General features: G+C 44.8%; 5 protein-coding genes across 5 annotated transcripts; 2 read left to right on the top strand and 3 right to left on the bottom strand.

Moving 5' to 3' along the window:
* Positions 1 to 248: 248 nt before the first annotated feature.
* MGYG_08550 (chromosome segregation in meiosis protein 3) lies at positions 249 to 1,327 on the bottom strand (the record flags this gene model as incomplete). Its single annotated transcript, XM_003169593.1, has 3 exons — positions 249 to 902; positions 957 to 1,035; positions 1,107 to 1,327. 3 exons carry the CDS (start codon positions 1,325 to 1,327, stop codon positions 249 to 251), a joined length of 954 nt encoding a protein of 317 aa, XP_003169641.1.
* A 324-nt stretch (positions 1,328 to 1,651) lies between these two features.
* On the top strand, positions 1,652 to 2,525 carry MGYG_08549 (NADH-ubiquinone oxidoreductase subunit; the record flags this gene model as incomplete). Its single annotated transcript, XM_003169592.1, has 5 exons — positions 1,652 to 1,711; positions 1,766 to 1,782; positions 1,876 to 2,081; positions 2,175 to 2,377; positions 2,442 to 2,525. The coding sequence occupies 5 exons, from the start codon at positions 1,652 to 1,654 to the stop codon at positions 2,523 to 2,525; spliced, it is 570 nt and encodes a 189-aa protein (XP_003169640.1).
* A 182-nt stretch (positions 2,526 to 2,707) lies between these two features.
* Positions 2,708 to 3,538, bottom strand: MGYG_08548 (tRNA-specific adenosine deaminase subunit TAD2; the record flags this gene model as incomplete). Its single annotated transcript, XM_003169591.1, has 5 exons — positions 2,708 to 2,805; positions 2,861 to 2,958; positions 3,029 to 3,237; positions 3,306 to 3,410; positions 3,479 to 3,538. 5 exons carry the CDS (start codon positions 3,536 to 3,538, stop codon positions 2,708 to 2,710), a joined length of 570 nt encoding a protein of 189 aa, XP_003169639.1.
* Positions 3,539 to 4,026: 488 nt separating this feature from the next.
* MGYG_08547 (kinase rad3) lies at positions 4,027 to 12,959 on the top strand (the record flags this gene model as incomplete). The annotated part of the gene is made up of 26 exons (XM_003169590.1): positions 4,027 to 4,636; positions 4,703 to 5,361; positions 5,416 to 5,726; positions 5,777 to 6,175; positions 6,250 to 6,402; positions 6,458 to 6,554; positions 6,610 to 7,086; positions 7,141 to 7,386; positions 7,446 to 8,678; positions 8,733 to 9,255; positions 9,305 to 9,782; positions 9,839 to 10,142; positions 10,204 to 10,301; positions 10,357 to 10,449; positions 10,508 to 10,669; positions 10,719 to 10,815; positions 10,870 to 11,064; positions 11,146 to 11,434; positions 11,506 to 11,703; positions 11,767 to 11,891; positions 11,949 to 12,031; positions 12,091 to 12,213; positions 12,283 to 12,370; positions 12,431 to 12,515; positions 12,586 to 12,704; positions 12,768 to 12,959. The coding sequence occupies 26 exons, from the start codon at positions 4,027 to 4,029 to the stop codon at positions 12,957 to 12,959; spliced, it is 7,437 nt and encodes a 2,478-aa protein (XP_003169638.1).
* Positions 12,960 to 13,396: 437 nt separating this feature from the next.
* MGYG_08546 (hypothetical protein) lies at positions 13,397 to 14,632 on the bottom strand (the record flags this gene model as incomplete). Its single annotated transcript, XM_003169589.1, has 3 exons — positions 13,397 to 13,950; positions 14,023 to 14,128; positions 14,195 to 14,632. 3 exons carry the CDS (start codon positions 14,630 to 14,632, stop codon positions 13,397 to 13,399), a joined length of 1,098 nt encoding a protein of 365 aa, XP_003169637.1.
* Positions 14,633 to 15,159: the final 527 nt, after the last annotated feature.

Genomic DNA, 15,159 nt, shown 5'->3' with positions numbered 1-15,159 from the left:
TGGTGCCTTTGGGTGTGTTTATAGAATTATTTCTCTGGAATTTCTTCTTTTGGAGGGCGTTTTGTTTTGTTTATTCCTCGTTTGTCCTTCGTGTTATTGCCCTCTTTCCTCCTTCCAGCTAATACTGGAGGTGTAGGTGACGGGTTAGGTATACATTGCTATTGTTCGTGTATTTATTCATCAAGCGTTTCTGCAAAAAAGGGGTCATTCAATTCATTACATTAATTTTCTGTTCATTATTATACTTGCTACATATCATGCTCCTGCATTGCTTCCCAGTCATTCTCGTAATCGTCTTCATCAGGGTTCGATGTAGATGCCGTAGCACTCGGCTTGTCTATGCTGTTGGAATTGAGCTCATTGTTATCCCCGGCAAGGAGTCGGTCAAGATCATCCTCCTCGTCAGGGAAGCTGTCCCCTACCCCGCTGGCCTCGGCACATCCTTTACCTTCATTCCGGTCCAAATTACTTGGTGCGTTGTCATTCCACTCATGTAGTTCGTTATCTGTGGACATGGTGTTCGACGTCCTAGCCTGACCACAGCCATCTCCGCCAAACAAAGACTTTACAGCGCCATGGGTAGAGGACCTTGGCTCCAGTTGTTGAGATTCCACGAAAAGGTCTTCTTCTTCTGGGTTTGTTGGAGTTCCCTGCTGTCTATTTCCTTTTTCCCGTGTGGGAAGGTCCTGTTCCACCGATATATCACCTAATTCCTTGAATCCATCATCATCTACCTCAGATCTAGGCTTCCCTTCGTCAATCCATTCTCTCCGCATCACCTGGATCCGTTTAGAATGGCCCAGTTTCTCAATAATAGTCAGGGTATCAGCGAATTTGGCACGGGGATACAACTCATCCAGCCATAGCCGGTAAAAATTCAGCAACCGACCAGCATCAGAAAACTGTAGTAGAACAGTTAACATTGCTCAGACATATACACAGCCGCAATTTCTTACCTCATGGCCTTTGCCTTTTATTTTCAACGACTTTCTCGCCATTTTCCGCAACTTTGGGATTCCATCTTGGGACAATAGTCTGATAACATATGTTAGAACTGAACCGAAAGCTTCTATTTTTAGTCTATCGAGATCACTCGAGGATATGACAGGTTCCCTTGCCTTGCTTCATCAAGTTGAGCTACTGGTGCTCGCTTTCTCGAAACTTGGAGCTCATCATCGATACCAAGGATCCCTTTCCTGGGGTTTTGCTGGTCTTGACTAGAGCCGACTTCCGTGGTCTTCCTTGTGTCTTGCTCTACTTCTCGGAGGATATCATCTAGCCCAGCGTCATAATCGAAAAGGTCGTCCACATTGTCATTCGCAGCCATTCTGTCCAAATACTCAATATATTCTAAAGGTAGATAATGTCTTGACCGTCAATCTTTCAACATCAAATAGAGTTGTTGCTTGTTCAGTCAATGCGCGACGGGCGACGCGTTACCTAACTACCTAATCACGTGTATCTGACTTTAATGTTTATTACATAAACCGCATATATTAGTCATTAATTAGTAATTCATATAATAATCACATGACTCTGGCAAAGAAAACCGATTTGGGCAAGCCAAACGTCAACTTGTGCCATCGCTTGAAGACGACGCAGTTGACGGCGCTTTTGAGAAGCAATTGCCTGTCACCACATCGATCGCAAGATGGCAGCTGACCATGGAAGGCCAATTGTGCCTCCGAAACAACTCAAAACCGACTATCCTGTATGTTCATCCAGCATATCATACTCCAAATAGGCGCTGACAACTTCCTCTCAGTTAATAGATTCCGACCCGTATGAGACCACCCGAATCCTCAGCTTGCTTGTTTATATTACCACCCGACTTGGTTCACTAATAGCCGATGTTAATGTTTCTCTGAATATTAGTCATGTTCGCCGCGTGTTTGGATATGCTCGAACCTCCGATTATCTTATGGGAGCCGGTGTCACGGTTGTGAGCCCACTGCTTTTCGGAATCATGGAACGTGTTCAACCTGCTGCATCGGGTGCTATCAATTATACGCGATGCATGAGACTGGCTGGAGCAGTTGGTTTAGCTGCAGGAATCATTACCGTATACCAGCGGTCTAGCAGTCAGTTTTTCCCTACCCACCATTGAACGACTTGTTGGACTGGCGCCGTGGTATTCTACATTGACCTGTTTAATAACGCATGCCTTCTCTTAGATCGATTCTACGGACTCACGGAAAACTCGCGGGAAGAAGAGATGGATATGCGGGAAATGGTTGACAAGATCAAGAAAGGAGAGCCGCTGTATGGGACCTCTGTCCTATCGCCATACATGCAAGGCGTTGCTGCACGGAATTCCAGATACACCTCACTCTTTATCCATGTGATTCCTTGGTTCAATGTTGTCAACCACAACCAGGTAGGCACAAGCTCAAGTCCTAAGTAAACACCTATGATTGCATTCTTACTTATGATTACTCTAGCACGGTGTTGACACTGCAAAATACTATCGCCAAGCTGAACGAGAGTTGGAAGCCGAGCGTGTAAAAATGATGGCTAGTCAATAGATAGGCCTTAAAGTCGACGAATGCAACAATATCCCTATTGACAAGGCCTTTTTTTCTTGTATCTATATCATATCATGGCCAATATAGACGGTCAGTTTCCTTTTTATCCCGTCACTCAACTAAATCATGGCCGAAGGAAAGAAGCAGTGTGTATGTGCGAGAACTCGAAACACTCTTCTCTCTTATTCTATGGGCAAAATCCCCTCGATTCCTTTTAAGTGAGGGGCATCCTCTATCTCGTCCTTGAGCTTGCGATCCTTTTTTCCTTTAGGGTTTGGAGCTATCTCCCATAATTAATACTTGGTTCCTAGGTCTCTTCAATAGAAATTTCTTACCATTTTCGTTTTCTTGCACATAAAATTTCCGTAATAGCATAATGGCCTCTTTTCTGAATATACCGCCATAAACCGGATACGGCAGTTCTATTGCAGGACTTGTGTGGGTATTAGCTACCAAGATGCTCCCGTATGAAACTTTGCTAACTGGTTAGTTGGTTGACTTACTCTGAATGTAGTGAAAGGACACCTCCAGTACCTCCAAAGCGTTCGTTAGCACAACCAAAATATACGCTTCTTACCCGATACTGCCGTAGTGCTGATGCACACATTATACATGGTTCGACAGTCACATATAGATCTGTTTCATGGAGGATGGACCTTGGGTGGCTCCGTAGGGCTTCTTCGATAGCTAGGAATTCCGCATGCCTTGTTCCCTAAAGTTAGACGCGGGCTTCAGCACACTATGTATAGAATTATTGAATATCCAGTTAACTCGACCTACATTTAGAGACTTATTTGTGTCATTCATCCCGGATCCAATGACTTTATCTTTATTTACGAGGACACAGCCTACGGGCGTTTCGCCAACAGCCAGAGCTGTTTCGGCCTTGAAATGCTGTATGTCAGTATCCCAAAGTGGCACACGAAATGGTATTCTTTAGGGCCTATCAATACCATTCTCAAGGCCATTTTCATGAAGACTTCATGCTTTGATAGGTTAGACATAGCCTGCATCGTGGTGCTGCGTTATTGACAAGGGCACCCAGAACTGGTATCCTCTATTTCTTCATTTTGCTTGACAATTAAGTAGTTACATTTATTTGTAAGCAGATACAAGTAAAACTGACCTAGGGCTTAACTATCATCTTTGATTGGCTAATTCTAAAGATTATAGTTACATCACGGGGCCGTTAACAAATCAGATGTTATGAATTACATAAGCCATAAGGCATTCGCTGACTAATGAAGGCCGACCAGCGTTTTCAGCCTCAAAGCCTATGGGATTTTCGCGCTTTTATATCTTGATCAAACGGTATCCCATCAACTCTATGTGCTATCTCTCGTTTAACGCGTAATTTCCGACGCTGGGCAGGCCTTGAGGCTTTATTTTAGAGGTCTTCGCGAATTGTACTATACAATTTCTTCTGTGCTTCAACCTTCACTTCTTTACCCCCTTTTTCAACACTCCCTGGACTTGGGACTGCATGGGATGGACCTCCCTCATGGCTAGCCAGAATGGTTTACAGTCCCGCCGCTCCCTAGGGAAACAACGGGAAGCTAAAGCGAGAGATGCTCCTGTTTCCTCACTTATACCAAGCCATCTTGCATCCCATCTAGCCGCAGACACAAGCGGTGAATATGGAATTGATCGTGAAACCTTCTCACAGCTACGGCGCGAAATTCTTAGCCAGGGCGAAGATGACAAAGCAAATACTAATGATAACATCAATGATATCTACAATCTTATATGTGTTGTGCTGAAAGCTGGGCTTGAACAATCTCTCAAGACCCAGGGCGTTAGGACCTCCGGAGAAGATATTATGGGTCAAACACTTGACTGCCTGGATATCATTCGTCTGGCTGTACAGAGAGCGCCAGCTGTTCTAAAGGGGAATGCAAAACCAGGATTTCTGAAAGAAAATACTCCACAGTCACCGTTGTTTGTATGGGTTCTATCGCCTCTACTTACCCTTCTTTGTTCTTGGGACGATCGGAGTATACAGGACAAAGTATGCCAGGTTATTTCAGTTCTGTATGGTGCTCAGTTTAAAACTATTGAGCTATGTTACTCCGTGAAGTCAATATCCCGATTTCTCCAGGCCTGTGTTGGTGGTCAGTCTACTTCTCTTAGTCGATTAAACCTTGGTTACCTCCTACTAACTACAAGAGGACATCTAGAATTGGTCCATACAATCGAGACCGCTAATATACCTTGCGGAGGCGTTTCTCCCTGTAACGATCTGTATTTTCCGGTGCCCACCGTTGAATTTTTATCACGTCTAGATGAGCTAGGTCTTCCGCGAAACTGCTGCAGTAGGAATGAGCTAGGAAATCCGCAAACCGTTGCTATGGCTTGTCTCAGACTCATAGAGACTATCTCATGTCCGATTGAGCTCGCCTTAGCTGATGCAAAAGCAGCCTTTTTACGAGAAAGCTTTAACTATGGCTTGCATTTAGCAGTAAGGTTATGGAAAACAGTATTGGGATGGTTTGATACGAACACAGTGGCTCTAGGCGAAGAAAGCCTGTCTAGCCTTCTGGTCGAATTCGTCTCGCTTTCTAGAAAATTATGCACCTATTCGACTCGGCTTAGTTCACGCATTGACCAGAGGGTGTTACATCTATTGTTTCAATGTGTTGTTGACTTAGTGGATACTGAGCAATTGAAGGGAAGCATTGAGTTGCAACAGGTCCTGGCTGAATTTCTTATGGAAGTAATTCGACTGAGTCAATCGTTCGCCGGAATAGAAGACCTAGTCGAGGAGCTGTTTTTCTGCCCCTTGTCCGATATTAATGCTAATCTAGAGCTCTTTCAAAGGCTGCATCAATCACTCCAGGTAAGTTCACCATATTTAACACTAGTGGAAATACAGGAACTTAATGAATTATAGCATGTTGTTCTTAGGGTGCTCGCTGGGGAACATAGAACAAAGCTCAGGTCCAAAGTAGTCCGGCGTGTTGGGCTATGTGATAAAGATAGGGGGTCTACCTCTCGTTCGCATGCTCTGGACGAAAGCAATTTCCCCATGGCCGGATTATTTGATACCTCTACTGATGAAAGAGCCCGAAAGCGACCACGGCTGTCTAATAAGGAAGATGAGGACGCTCACTCAGATCTTTCGAGCGTTATTTCCAATCAAATTTACACTACCCTTGGAGTCTTCCCACCAAATGGGCTTGAGGATTTAGACGAAGATGCTATGTGAGTTCGTTGCTATTATCTTGTCAGTTCTTGCTGTTGACCTATTTCAGGCATGATTTCTCAAGTTTACCTCCTAGCGATAAATGCATTATTATTACCAATATGGGAAGATTGGCTTGTGTCTGGACAAAAAGCCTTAGTGGGGAAGAGTATGGTAATATTGCGGGACAAACGTATACATGCAAAGTGTGTGATTGCGAGACAGAAAAAGGTCATACTAAGAAACCGATTTCCTCTCTCCAGTTTGGCCATCTTCGGAACATTTTTGCCGGAATTCTACCCCGAGTCAAGGATTCAGGGAGCTGCAGAATTGCTGCAATGGTTGCCATTCGCAACATTATTAACCATGATCTGCATGATGATGAAGACAGACTAGATATTTCCCCATTTGGAGAATACTGTCTACAGTCCCTAAAAAGCTCCATTCGAGAGTTAAGGGTTGCCGCTGGGTTAGTGAACATCCTGATAGCCTCTCTTCCCAAGACATTAGGCTCGTGCAATTCTAACTGTATCGTCTTGTCAGGAAAACGATAGTGTCATTCCTAAGAGGCTCCCGTGGGTCAGATATACGTTGCGGCAATTTTGTTGTGGCTCTAGAGTACCTCCATAAGATCTTTGAAAAGAATGAGCTTTATCTGCAGGAAACATGCGTTATGGCTCTGCGTCAAATAGCTGAGTATGCCACCACTAGCACCGCGCCCTACCTGCCTCTATTAATATATGAATGGCAGGATTTCAAATGATGAAGAGATGAATATTGTGCTTCTCCGGTTACTTGAGTACCTAGGCCATGCTAACCCATTTGTTAGTGGGATTGCATATACAGAGGTAGGTGATAGCCGCATGCCACACTTAAGCAGCTTTCCCCACTTACCAGGCATAGATATCTAAACTAGCAACTCTGTTGAGATTAACACCAGCAGCACTTTTTCGGCCTTTCTGGAGAACCCTATCTCTTTTGGTCATAAAAAATTTTCAAGCTCGGCCACAAATAGCGGATGAATTGTGTGATTTACTTGGGATGGAGGTTAATGGCTTCTTGCGCCTAACAACGATTTATACCTTGCCTTATCTTGTTTTGACCAGAAAGAAAGATATTATCACACGAATTGCAATGACGCACAGCAAGAAGTCTGTCTCAGAATTAATCAAGACTCGATCTCATCTGGCATCAATTCTAGCTCTTTTGCTGGTGCAGCCTTTTCCTAACCCAGAAACTGCCATACCATCTATACTGCAGGAGCTTTCCGTCAAATTTAATGATCCAACACTTTCGAAGTTAGTTCGATCAGAGTGTGTCCCGATTACCTGTGAGTTACTTCGAGGATTAGGCGGCTCCGGTGAAGGGAAAGGATCTAAGGTAACGTAACATGTTGTATCAACGACAAATATGAAAATACTAATAGTTGAGCAGTACTATGATGCTCTTGAATACATTGCATCTGTGACACCCCGGCAAGCTGGCCGCGGAGTAGTTGCAAGGATAGATAATCTAAGCGTGTTTATTGAAGAACACGTTCTAGGAGTGGTAACGGAGTTTGTCCACGTTATCAACGACTTCCAGGTCTTGCAGCCGATTCCAGAAAAAAAACGGGACATAATTGCCATGGGAGAAATGATAAAAATTGCTAAGGGTAACATTAGTATTGCATTGCCACAGGTCAGCCTTTTCCATTCCAGTCTATACAAGTTTGACAATATCCTCACCATATACTTTAGATTTGTGCCTGCTTGCGCTCTGCTTTAGACTCAGTCGAGCTTCGTGATCATGCATTTGCTACGTGGAACATAATGATTCTTGCTCTTAATGATATTGACCTCGAGCCATTGATCGGTCAAACATTTGCTCTCATTCTTAAATATTGGAACTTCCTGACAGAGGAAAGCAAAAAGAGAGAAATAGAGCTTGTGGACTATATTCTCAACGACCATAAAGATACCCTTGTCACTGTTTCTGAGACTCTCCCATCTCTTGAATCGATACCTGAGCTTTCTGAACAAAACAAAAATATTGAGAAACTCAAGCAAGGGATGGATATACGAAGTAAATTCATGGCATTATGTCGGCGATGTCAGAGCGATAATTTCGCTGTCGTTGAGCGGGCTCTGCTTGAGCTCCTGCCAAATCTCACCGAGCACGAGGAGTTCATACATGGCTCTATGTTTAGTGAACAACCGGACAAAAGCCTAGTTGGAAAAGTGACAAGAACTTTACTGGATTGCTGCGTCAAGTATAACTCAAGCTCTCCAACTATAGTTTCACTTTGTGCGCAGTGTCTCGGTCTAATAGGCTGCCTTGACCCTAATCGCATAGAGTCAATCAAGGAGAAAAGGGAAATAGTTGTCTTGTCCAATTTTGAGAGATCCGATGAAACCCTGGATTTCATTATATTCTGCCTGCAAAATATCCTTGTTGACGCTTTTTTAGCGGCATCTAACAGCCGAACCCAAGGGTTCCTGGCGTATGCTATGCAGGCGCTCCTGACTACGGGCAACTTAAGCGCTGCAATTCCGCCCAGGTCACAGGATCCCCAATCCAGCGACTTGTATCGACGATGGTTAGAACTTCCTGAGCTATCTCGAAATACGTTAACTCCATTTCTCAACTCGAAGTACTCTGTCACAATTGGTGCAATTAGTACTTCGTGCCACTATCCCTTGTTTACTCCGGCTCTAAACCACTCGGAATGGCTTAAGACCTTTGTCCTTGATATGCTTCAAAAAGGCAAAAGTACCAATATTCAAATACTTTTCAGCGTGTTCAGCCGGATTATTCGAACCCAGGAAAAGTCTATATCCGTATTTTTGCTTCCGTTTGCTGCTCTTAATGTTGCAGTTAGCTCCGTTGACGAAGAGCGCGAGAATCTCAAGGGGGAGCTTACTAATATTTTGGAATGCCCCTTGCCTGATCACAAGGGACCTGAACGGGAGAATCTGATTTTATTCAGCGAGGTATGTTGAAAATTTTAGATCTAACAGCACAGACTGTTACTGATAACGTTTCAGAGTGTGTTTGCCGTTTTAGACTATTTATCCCGTTGGTTGCATGGAAAGAAGAAAGAGTATACAAGTATCACTTCTACTGGAAACCATGCCAGCCGTAGTCAAAAAGAATCTCTCACAGAGTCTGCTGTCCAGATAAAGAGGGTGGAACACTTGTTAGCATGCATACCAGCTGAGATAATATCAAAACGGGCAGTTGAGTGTAAGTCATACGCCAGAGCTCTCTTCCACTGGGAGCAATACATACGTCAACAGAAGTCACGGCCAGAAATAGGTTTCATGGCACTTCAACCACTATATCAAAGGCTACAGGACATTTATACCCAGATCGATGAGCCCGACGGAATTGATGGCATATCATCGCGCTTACATGTCCTTGATCTTGATCAACAGTTATTGGAACATCGAAACTCAGGCCGATGGGCTGCCGCGCAAAGTTGGTACGAGCTGCAGTTAAATAAGTCACCCAAAGACCTCGACACGCAGATAAATCTCCTGACATGCTTAAAGGAATCTGGACAATATGGTATGAAATAACGATGACATATAATGCATGCCGATACTGACTTTTCTAGGTGTACTTCTCAACCAATATGATTCCTTGAAAAAAAATGAGGCCATTGTACCAAAGATGCTCCCTTTCGCAATCGAATCTTCTTGGGTGACAGGAAAATGGGGAAAGCTCGAAAAACTCACATTAGGGCGTCGTGACGAGATCGCGACTGACTTCAATATTGGCATCGGTGCTGGTCTGGTTGCATTCCGGCAGGGGAAGAAAGATGAACTACAAAAAATCATAGAAGAGCTCCGAATGAATGTTGCAACAGGGTTCACCCCGAATTCCGTGGCAACATTCCAGGCTAGTCATGATGGCACCCTTAAGTTGCACATCCTGAGTGAAATAGAGCTCCTGACTTCAGGCTCTTATGATGATGCTTCTATTTCACGAAATGAACTTCTTACGATGTTGGATCGCCGTTTGGACATGTTAGGAGGCTGTATTTCGGACAAGCAATACGTGCTTGGAATTAGACAAGCTATCATGGATTTGTCGTAAGTTTCCAAACTGACCTTTAGGTAATTTGAAACATTACACTAACTATGTATAGCCCTGCATACGACGAGTTAGAAGTTGCATCTGTTTGGCAGCGGATTGCAAAGCTGGCGAGGAAAGCAAACTGGAATGACCGAGCTTTCAATGCCGTCGTACATTCTGCCCAGCTCAATGACAAGACTTCTACTATTGAATACGCAAGACTTCTGTGGAAGGAGGGCCTTCATAGAAAAGCCATACAAACGCTGGATCGGGCCATTGCTGCCAGAGCCTTTGGTCCGTACGATCGCCCTGAGACTAGTGATAATGACGTCTCTGTTCTCGGAAAAGGCTACGAACAAAACATACTTATTGCAAGGGTATGTAATGCATACATTTTCCTATCAATAACTACCGATTTCCGCTAATTGAAGATGGTAGGCCTTTCTCCTACTCGCAAAATGGATGGATCGTGCTGGGCAGACGCAGTCAGATTACATCGTCTCAAGGTATCGTCAGGCTATCCATTATCATTCGAGGTACGTTAATAGCACTGGTCTTCCGTCATTCTAGTTAGCTAATGGCCATCATCAGGTGGGAAAAGGCACATTATTATCTAGGGAAGCACTATACAAAGATATTAGACTCCGAGAAGTCTAAACCCCTGGGTAAAGAGGGTCAAAAATAGTATGTTACGTTACTTTTGTATATATATATAGGACCACCTACTAACCTATTTTACCAGCTTAAGTGGTGAAGCCTCAAAGTTGGTTATCAACAGCTATCTTAGGTCTCTGACGTTTGGCAATAAGTATGTTTCCCAAACTCTGCCTAAGGTTCTTACATTATGGCTAGAGCATGCCGCAGCAGTCGACCAACCATTTGACCCAAAACGCGGAGACAACGAGTACGTATATCAGCTCTCCTAGGTGATTCACTTCTAAATTTCATGTTAGGGACTTCCAAAGGCACAACATGTCACAACGAAGGAAGAATTTGGATGAGATGCACTCTCAGCTTAAGAAATATACCAGTCGTATATCTCCAGCATTAGTAAGACCACCCTTTTCAAGCCATTTTCCGCAACAGCGATGCTGATATTACAAGCTCTTCACAATTCTACCTCAAGTTGTGGCCCGAATATGTCAATCGAATACCACTGTTTATAACACACTTACGTCAATGATCGTGAAACCTGTTGTCGCTTTCCCCCAGCAAGGGTTATGGACCGTGCTTGCGTTGCGAAAGTCTTCTTCAAAAGATCGCTTATCACGCGGGATTACCATTCTGCAAAAGATAATTGTGAGTGAAGCCTATAACCCTGGTTAGCAAGAGCCGGAGAAATCTACCAAGGGGAGAAATGTATTCTCACAACAGTTTTAGGAGTCCTCCAGAAGAGCAAAAACAGATCACTCAGCGGGAGATATTCGGTCTATCATTAACCAAGGGCAGAAGTTTTCGGATGAGCTCCTGGAACTTTGCCTCGCACGTATAGAGGAGAGAACCCCGAAAGTTAGCTTGTCAGAAACCTTGCGTTTTAACCATAGGGTAGCACCATGCAGGCTTGCTATTCCTCTAGAGGCTACTTTGACTCCGACGCTGCCCTCAAGCCATGAGCCTCACTTCCTCAAGACATTCCGTGCTTTTCCAGCTGATACAATAACAATTGAGAGTATGTTGTCCCTAAGGAATATTTCTCCCATCAATTGCCGAGCTAACATTGGTAAATTAAACCTACTGCAGCCGTCCTAGACGAAGCTCTGATCCTTAGCTCTCTGCAAAAACCGCGTAAGATAAGTATACGCGGATCAGACGGAAAAATTTATGGTCTTCTATGCAAGCCTAAGGATGACCTTCGCAAAGACCAGCGCTTGATGGAGTTCAACAGCATGATCAACCGATTTCTTATGAGGGACCTCGAGTCGAATAAGCGTCGCCTATGTAAGGTTCCTCTCTTGACTTAATGTTTTCGTATATTAGTTTCTAACCCTAGTTTGTACACAGATATCAAAACTTATGCAGTCACCCCACTGAATGAAGAATGTGGCCTAATTGAATGGGTCGATAACCTCAGAACCCTAAGGGAGATAGTGACAAAACTTCTCAAGGAACGAGGTGTAAGCCTAAACGTAAGTACCCGGGTATCTAGGATATTTATTTGCTAGAACGAAGCTAAGTTGATAAAGTATCAAGAGATACGCCGGAATTTGGACGAAGCATGCGCGGACGACTCCAACCTTACAGTTTTCACAGATAAGGTATTAGCAAGGTATGTAGTGTACCAGTTTAAAGCTCTATATATCATACTGTAAGTTAACATGAACTTAGGTATCCGCCAGTTCTGCATGAATGGTTTGTTGAAACATTCCCAGAGCCAGCCACATGGTTTGCGGCCCGCCTAAAATACACACGATCCAGTGCCGTCATGTCTATGGTTGGGTATTCTCTAGGGTAAGTAAAGATTATCACCCTTGTAGCCCTCTCAACATAAAAGGGATCTAAGCTAATCTTTTGATGAAGACTTGGTGATAGACATGGAGAAAACATGTTATTTGAAGAAGCTACTGGAGGAATTCTCCATGTTGATTTCAACTGTCTCTTTGACAAGGTTTGTCCGTCTCAGATGTGTCTCCTTGATATAGTTGCCTAACGCCCTTTTTATCAATAGGGGCTGACTTTTGACAAACCCGAACTTGTCCCATTCCGACTTACCCATAACATGATTGATGCATACGGAGCATACGGATATAACGGTAACAATTGCCCGGCATACGTTGTCCATGGTATAAAAAATGACTAACCTAGTAACTTTGTTATCTCCAGGCCCCTTCCGGAAATCTTGCGAGCTTACATTGGATCTCCTTCGACAGAACGAAGACTCTCTAATGACGATTCTCGAGACCTTCTTACATGACCCAACGACAGATTTTATTGGAAAGAAGGTTAGTTTTTACCTTGTTCATGGAATACGCCTCACAAATAACTGACTATATACACACTCGTAGAAACGACATAACCCACGCGTTCCAGATACACCCGAGGGTGTGCTTGAACTTGTCCGCAACAAGCTCCGAGGGCTCCTTCCTGGTGAATCAGTCCCTTTATCAGTGGCAGGGCATGTTGACGCACTCATTCTACAGGCGACGTCAGTGAAGAATCTTGCAGCGATGTATGTAGGCTGGTGTGCATTTTTCTGATATCAGAGCGATTACACAATGCTAGTTCTCTTTTGCCTTTGCCAGTAGCTGTACATCATTTTGCCAGCTAATTTACGTGTAATATTGAAGCCCTTTACTGCGTTTAATGCAAATGTAAGGAACAGAGATCTATACACAGACGTGAGCACAGCTCTGGATGCAAAAACTGAAGCCAGCAATTTTTCAATCACTCCCAGCCGATTTTCGCCTACGCTATTCCTCCGTTCCGAACCAAATATGAGCAACACTTGTTTACCCAAAGGGTTATAAAAACTCCCCAGTCAAGTATGGCGCTGAAAAAGGTGTTGCCTGTCAAAATGACAGAAAACACAACCAGAGAAGGGTCTACAGATTCCCTTCATCTGAAGTGCCCACGCGGCGAATAATAATTATAATGATAAAAGGGGAAGCCCTGTGAGTTGTCCAGTATGTTATGTTTAGCGCCCATAACGGTCCCTAGTCCTGCTGGGGGATCGGCTTCGGCTTCTGTTGCTGACACTGCTATAACTCAGACTTCTCCTACGACGAGACGGGCTATCTCTTCTCGAACGCCTCAAGCGTGGAGGAGTAACCGACGGAGACCTTGAGGAATACGAAGGTGACCTCGCTCGCGCAGCTGGAGAACGGGAGCGTGAAATCGATCGCGGACGATATATGTCGTGTCGATCCGCACCACGGCCTCCGCGGAATCTACCACGGCCCGGCGGAGACCGATACCTTGAAGACAATGGTGGTGGTGGTGGTGGTGGTGGTAATCGGCCCGAATCTAGGAAAGCCGAGCCCCTGCCACCTCCGTATCGCCCATTGCCATATTCTGCACGAGGCGGTCTGGTAGCTGGCGGTGGAGAGCGCGAAAATGTGCGGCGAGGGAGTATGATGGAAACGCTTAACACGGCACCATCAAGCTGGGCTTCATGCATATGTGCAATAGCCGACTCGGCATCGGCAGGTTCACGATAGTGAATATAAGCAGCCCCACGGTTGGTCATGACTGAATTAAGGCACGAGTGAATTAGTTCTATCGTTCTTAAAGGTGGGATAAGCCATGTATGGGAGAGCTTACATTGCCGATTCATCGGTAATTCGAGACTCTCTATCTCTCCATATGCAGAAAATATCTCACGTAGGTGGTTTTCATTAACATTCTTCGTCAGTTTCTCCACGACAATCTAGCGCGATACCGTTAGCAAACTTATTCATTCAAGCAGCAGGTAATCAGTAATCGTGAATCATACCTTTGCACTCCTTCTGGCGACAGGAGTAGGGCTTCTGGTATAGCTTCTACCGCGCTGTCGGCGGTCTCTGATGGGGCTGCGGCTGCGACTGCGGGAAGAGTATGGGCTTCGCGACCTGGATCGAGATTCGCTGTATTGATCACCACGATTCCCATTACGTCTGTCTCGATCGTCTCGAGCTGGCGATACACTTCGCCCACGGCTATAGCTCCGTCTACGGTTCTGGGGAGATCTCGGACGCCGTGGAGGAGGCGACCTTGATGGTGATCCGGTGCGAGAGCGGGCGTGTCGTGGAGAAGAGGGAGAGCGCGATGCCCGGCGGCGAGGAGACTGTGACGGTAGAGAGGGCCGTCCATGGCCATAGCTATCGGCATCATGATGGCGACGAGAGTTGCGCGAAGCTATCGACGCCGAACGCGAGCGGCTGCGCGAAGGCATCCCGGCGAGCTGGAGGAGCTCAAGCTTGTTGATAGCTGGCCTGACAGGGCAAACTAACCCTGACAGCGGTATAACTCGTGTTACCAGGATAAATACGTAGCCCTATCAGTATCAGGAGGATGCTCAATGGCTGGTGGAAGCAAATTTTTTCGGCCTGACACACAAAGAGCTTTGAAGTCTGTAGAAAAGAAGCTGTAGAGAAAAAAAAAGGTGAGGTTTGCTAAGCAATTTTTGATAGAGTGAGTCACGTGATTACTTTATTCCGAGGCTCTTGATGGTGGAGGCGGAAAGGCGACGGCGACGATGGCAAGGGAGACGGTATGCATGTACGGAGCAGTGCATGTGCTGTGGGACAATTCTTTTAACTAGTTAACTACCATAACTAGTTATAATCACTAGCTAGTTACGAGTCACCAAGATAACCATCTACCTAGTTATAAAATCAAACGCGTTTCAGAATAAACCCGATACACAGAAGAAAAGACATTACGGAGTATATGAAGAGGATAAATGCGTACAAACACGAA

The sequence above is a fragment of the Nannizzia gypsea genome, genomic scaffold (genome assembly GCF_000150975.2).
Source record: "Nannizzia gypsea CBS 118893 supercont1.9 genomic scaffold, whole genome shotgun sequence".
Lineage (NCBI taxonomy): Eukaryota > Fungi > Ascomycota > Eurotiomycetes > Onygenales > Arthrodermataceae > Nannizzia > Nannizzia gypsea.
This window is presented reverse-complemented; position numbering and strand designations above follow the sequence as displayed.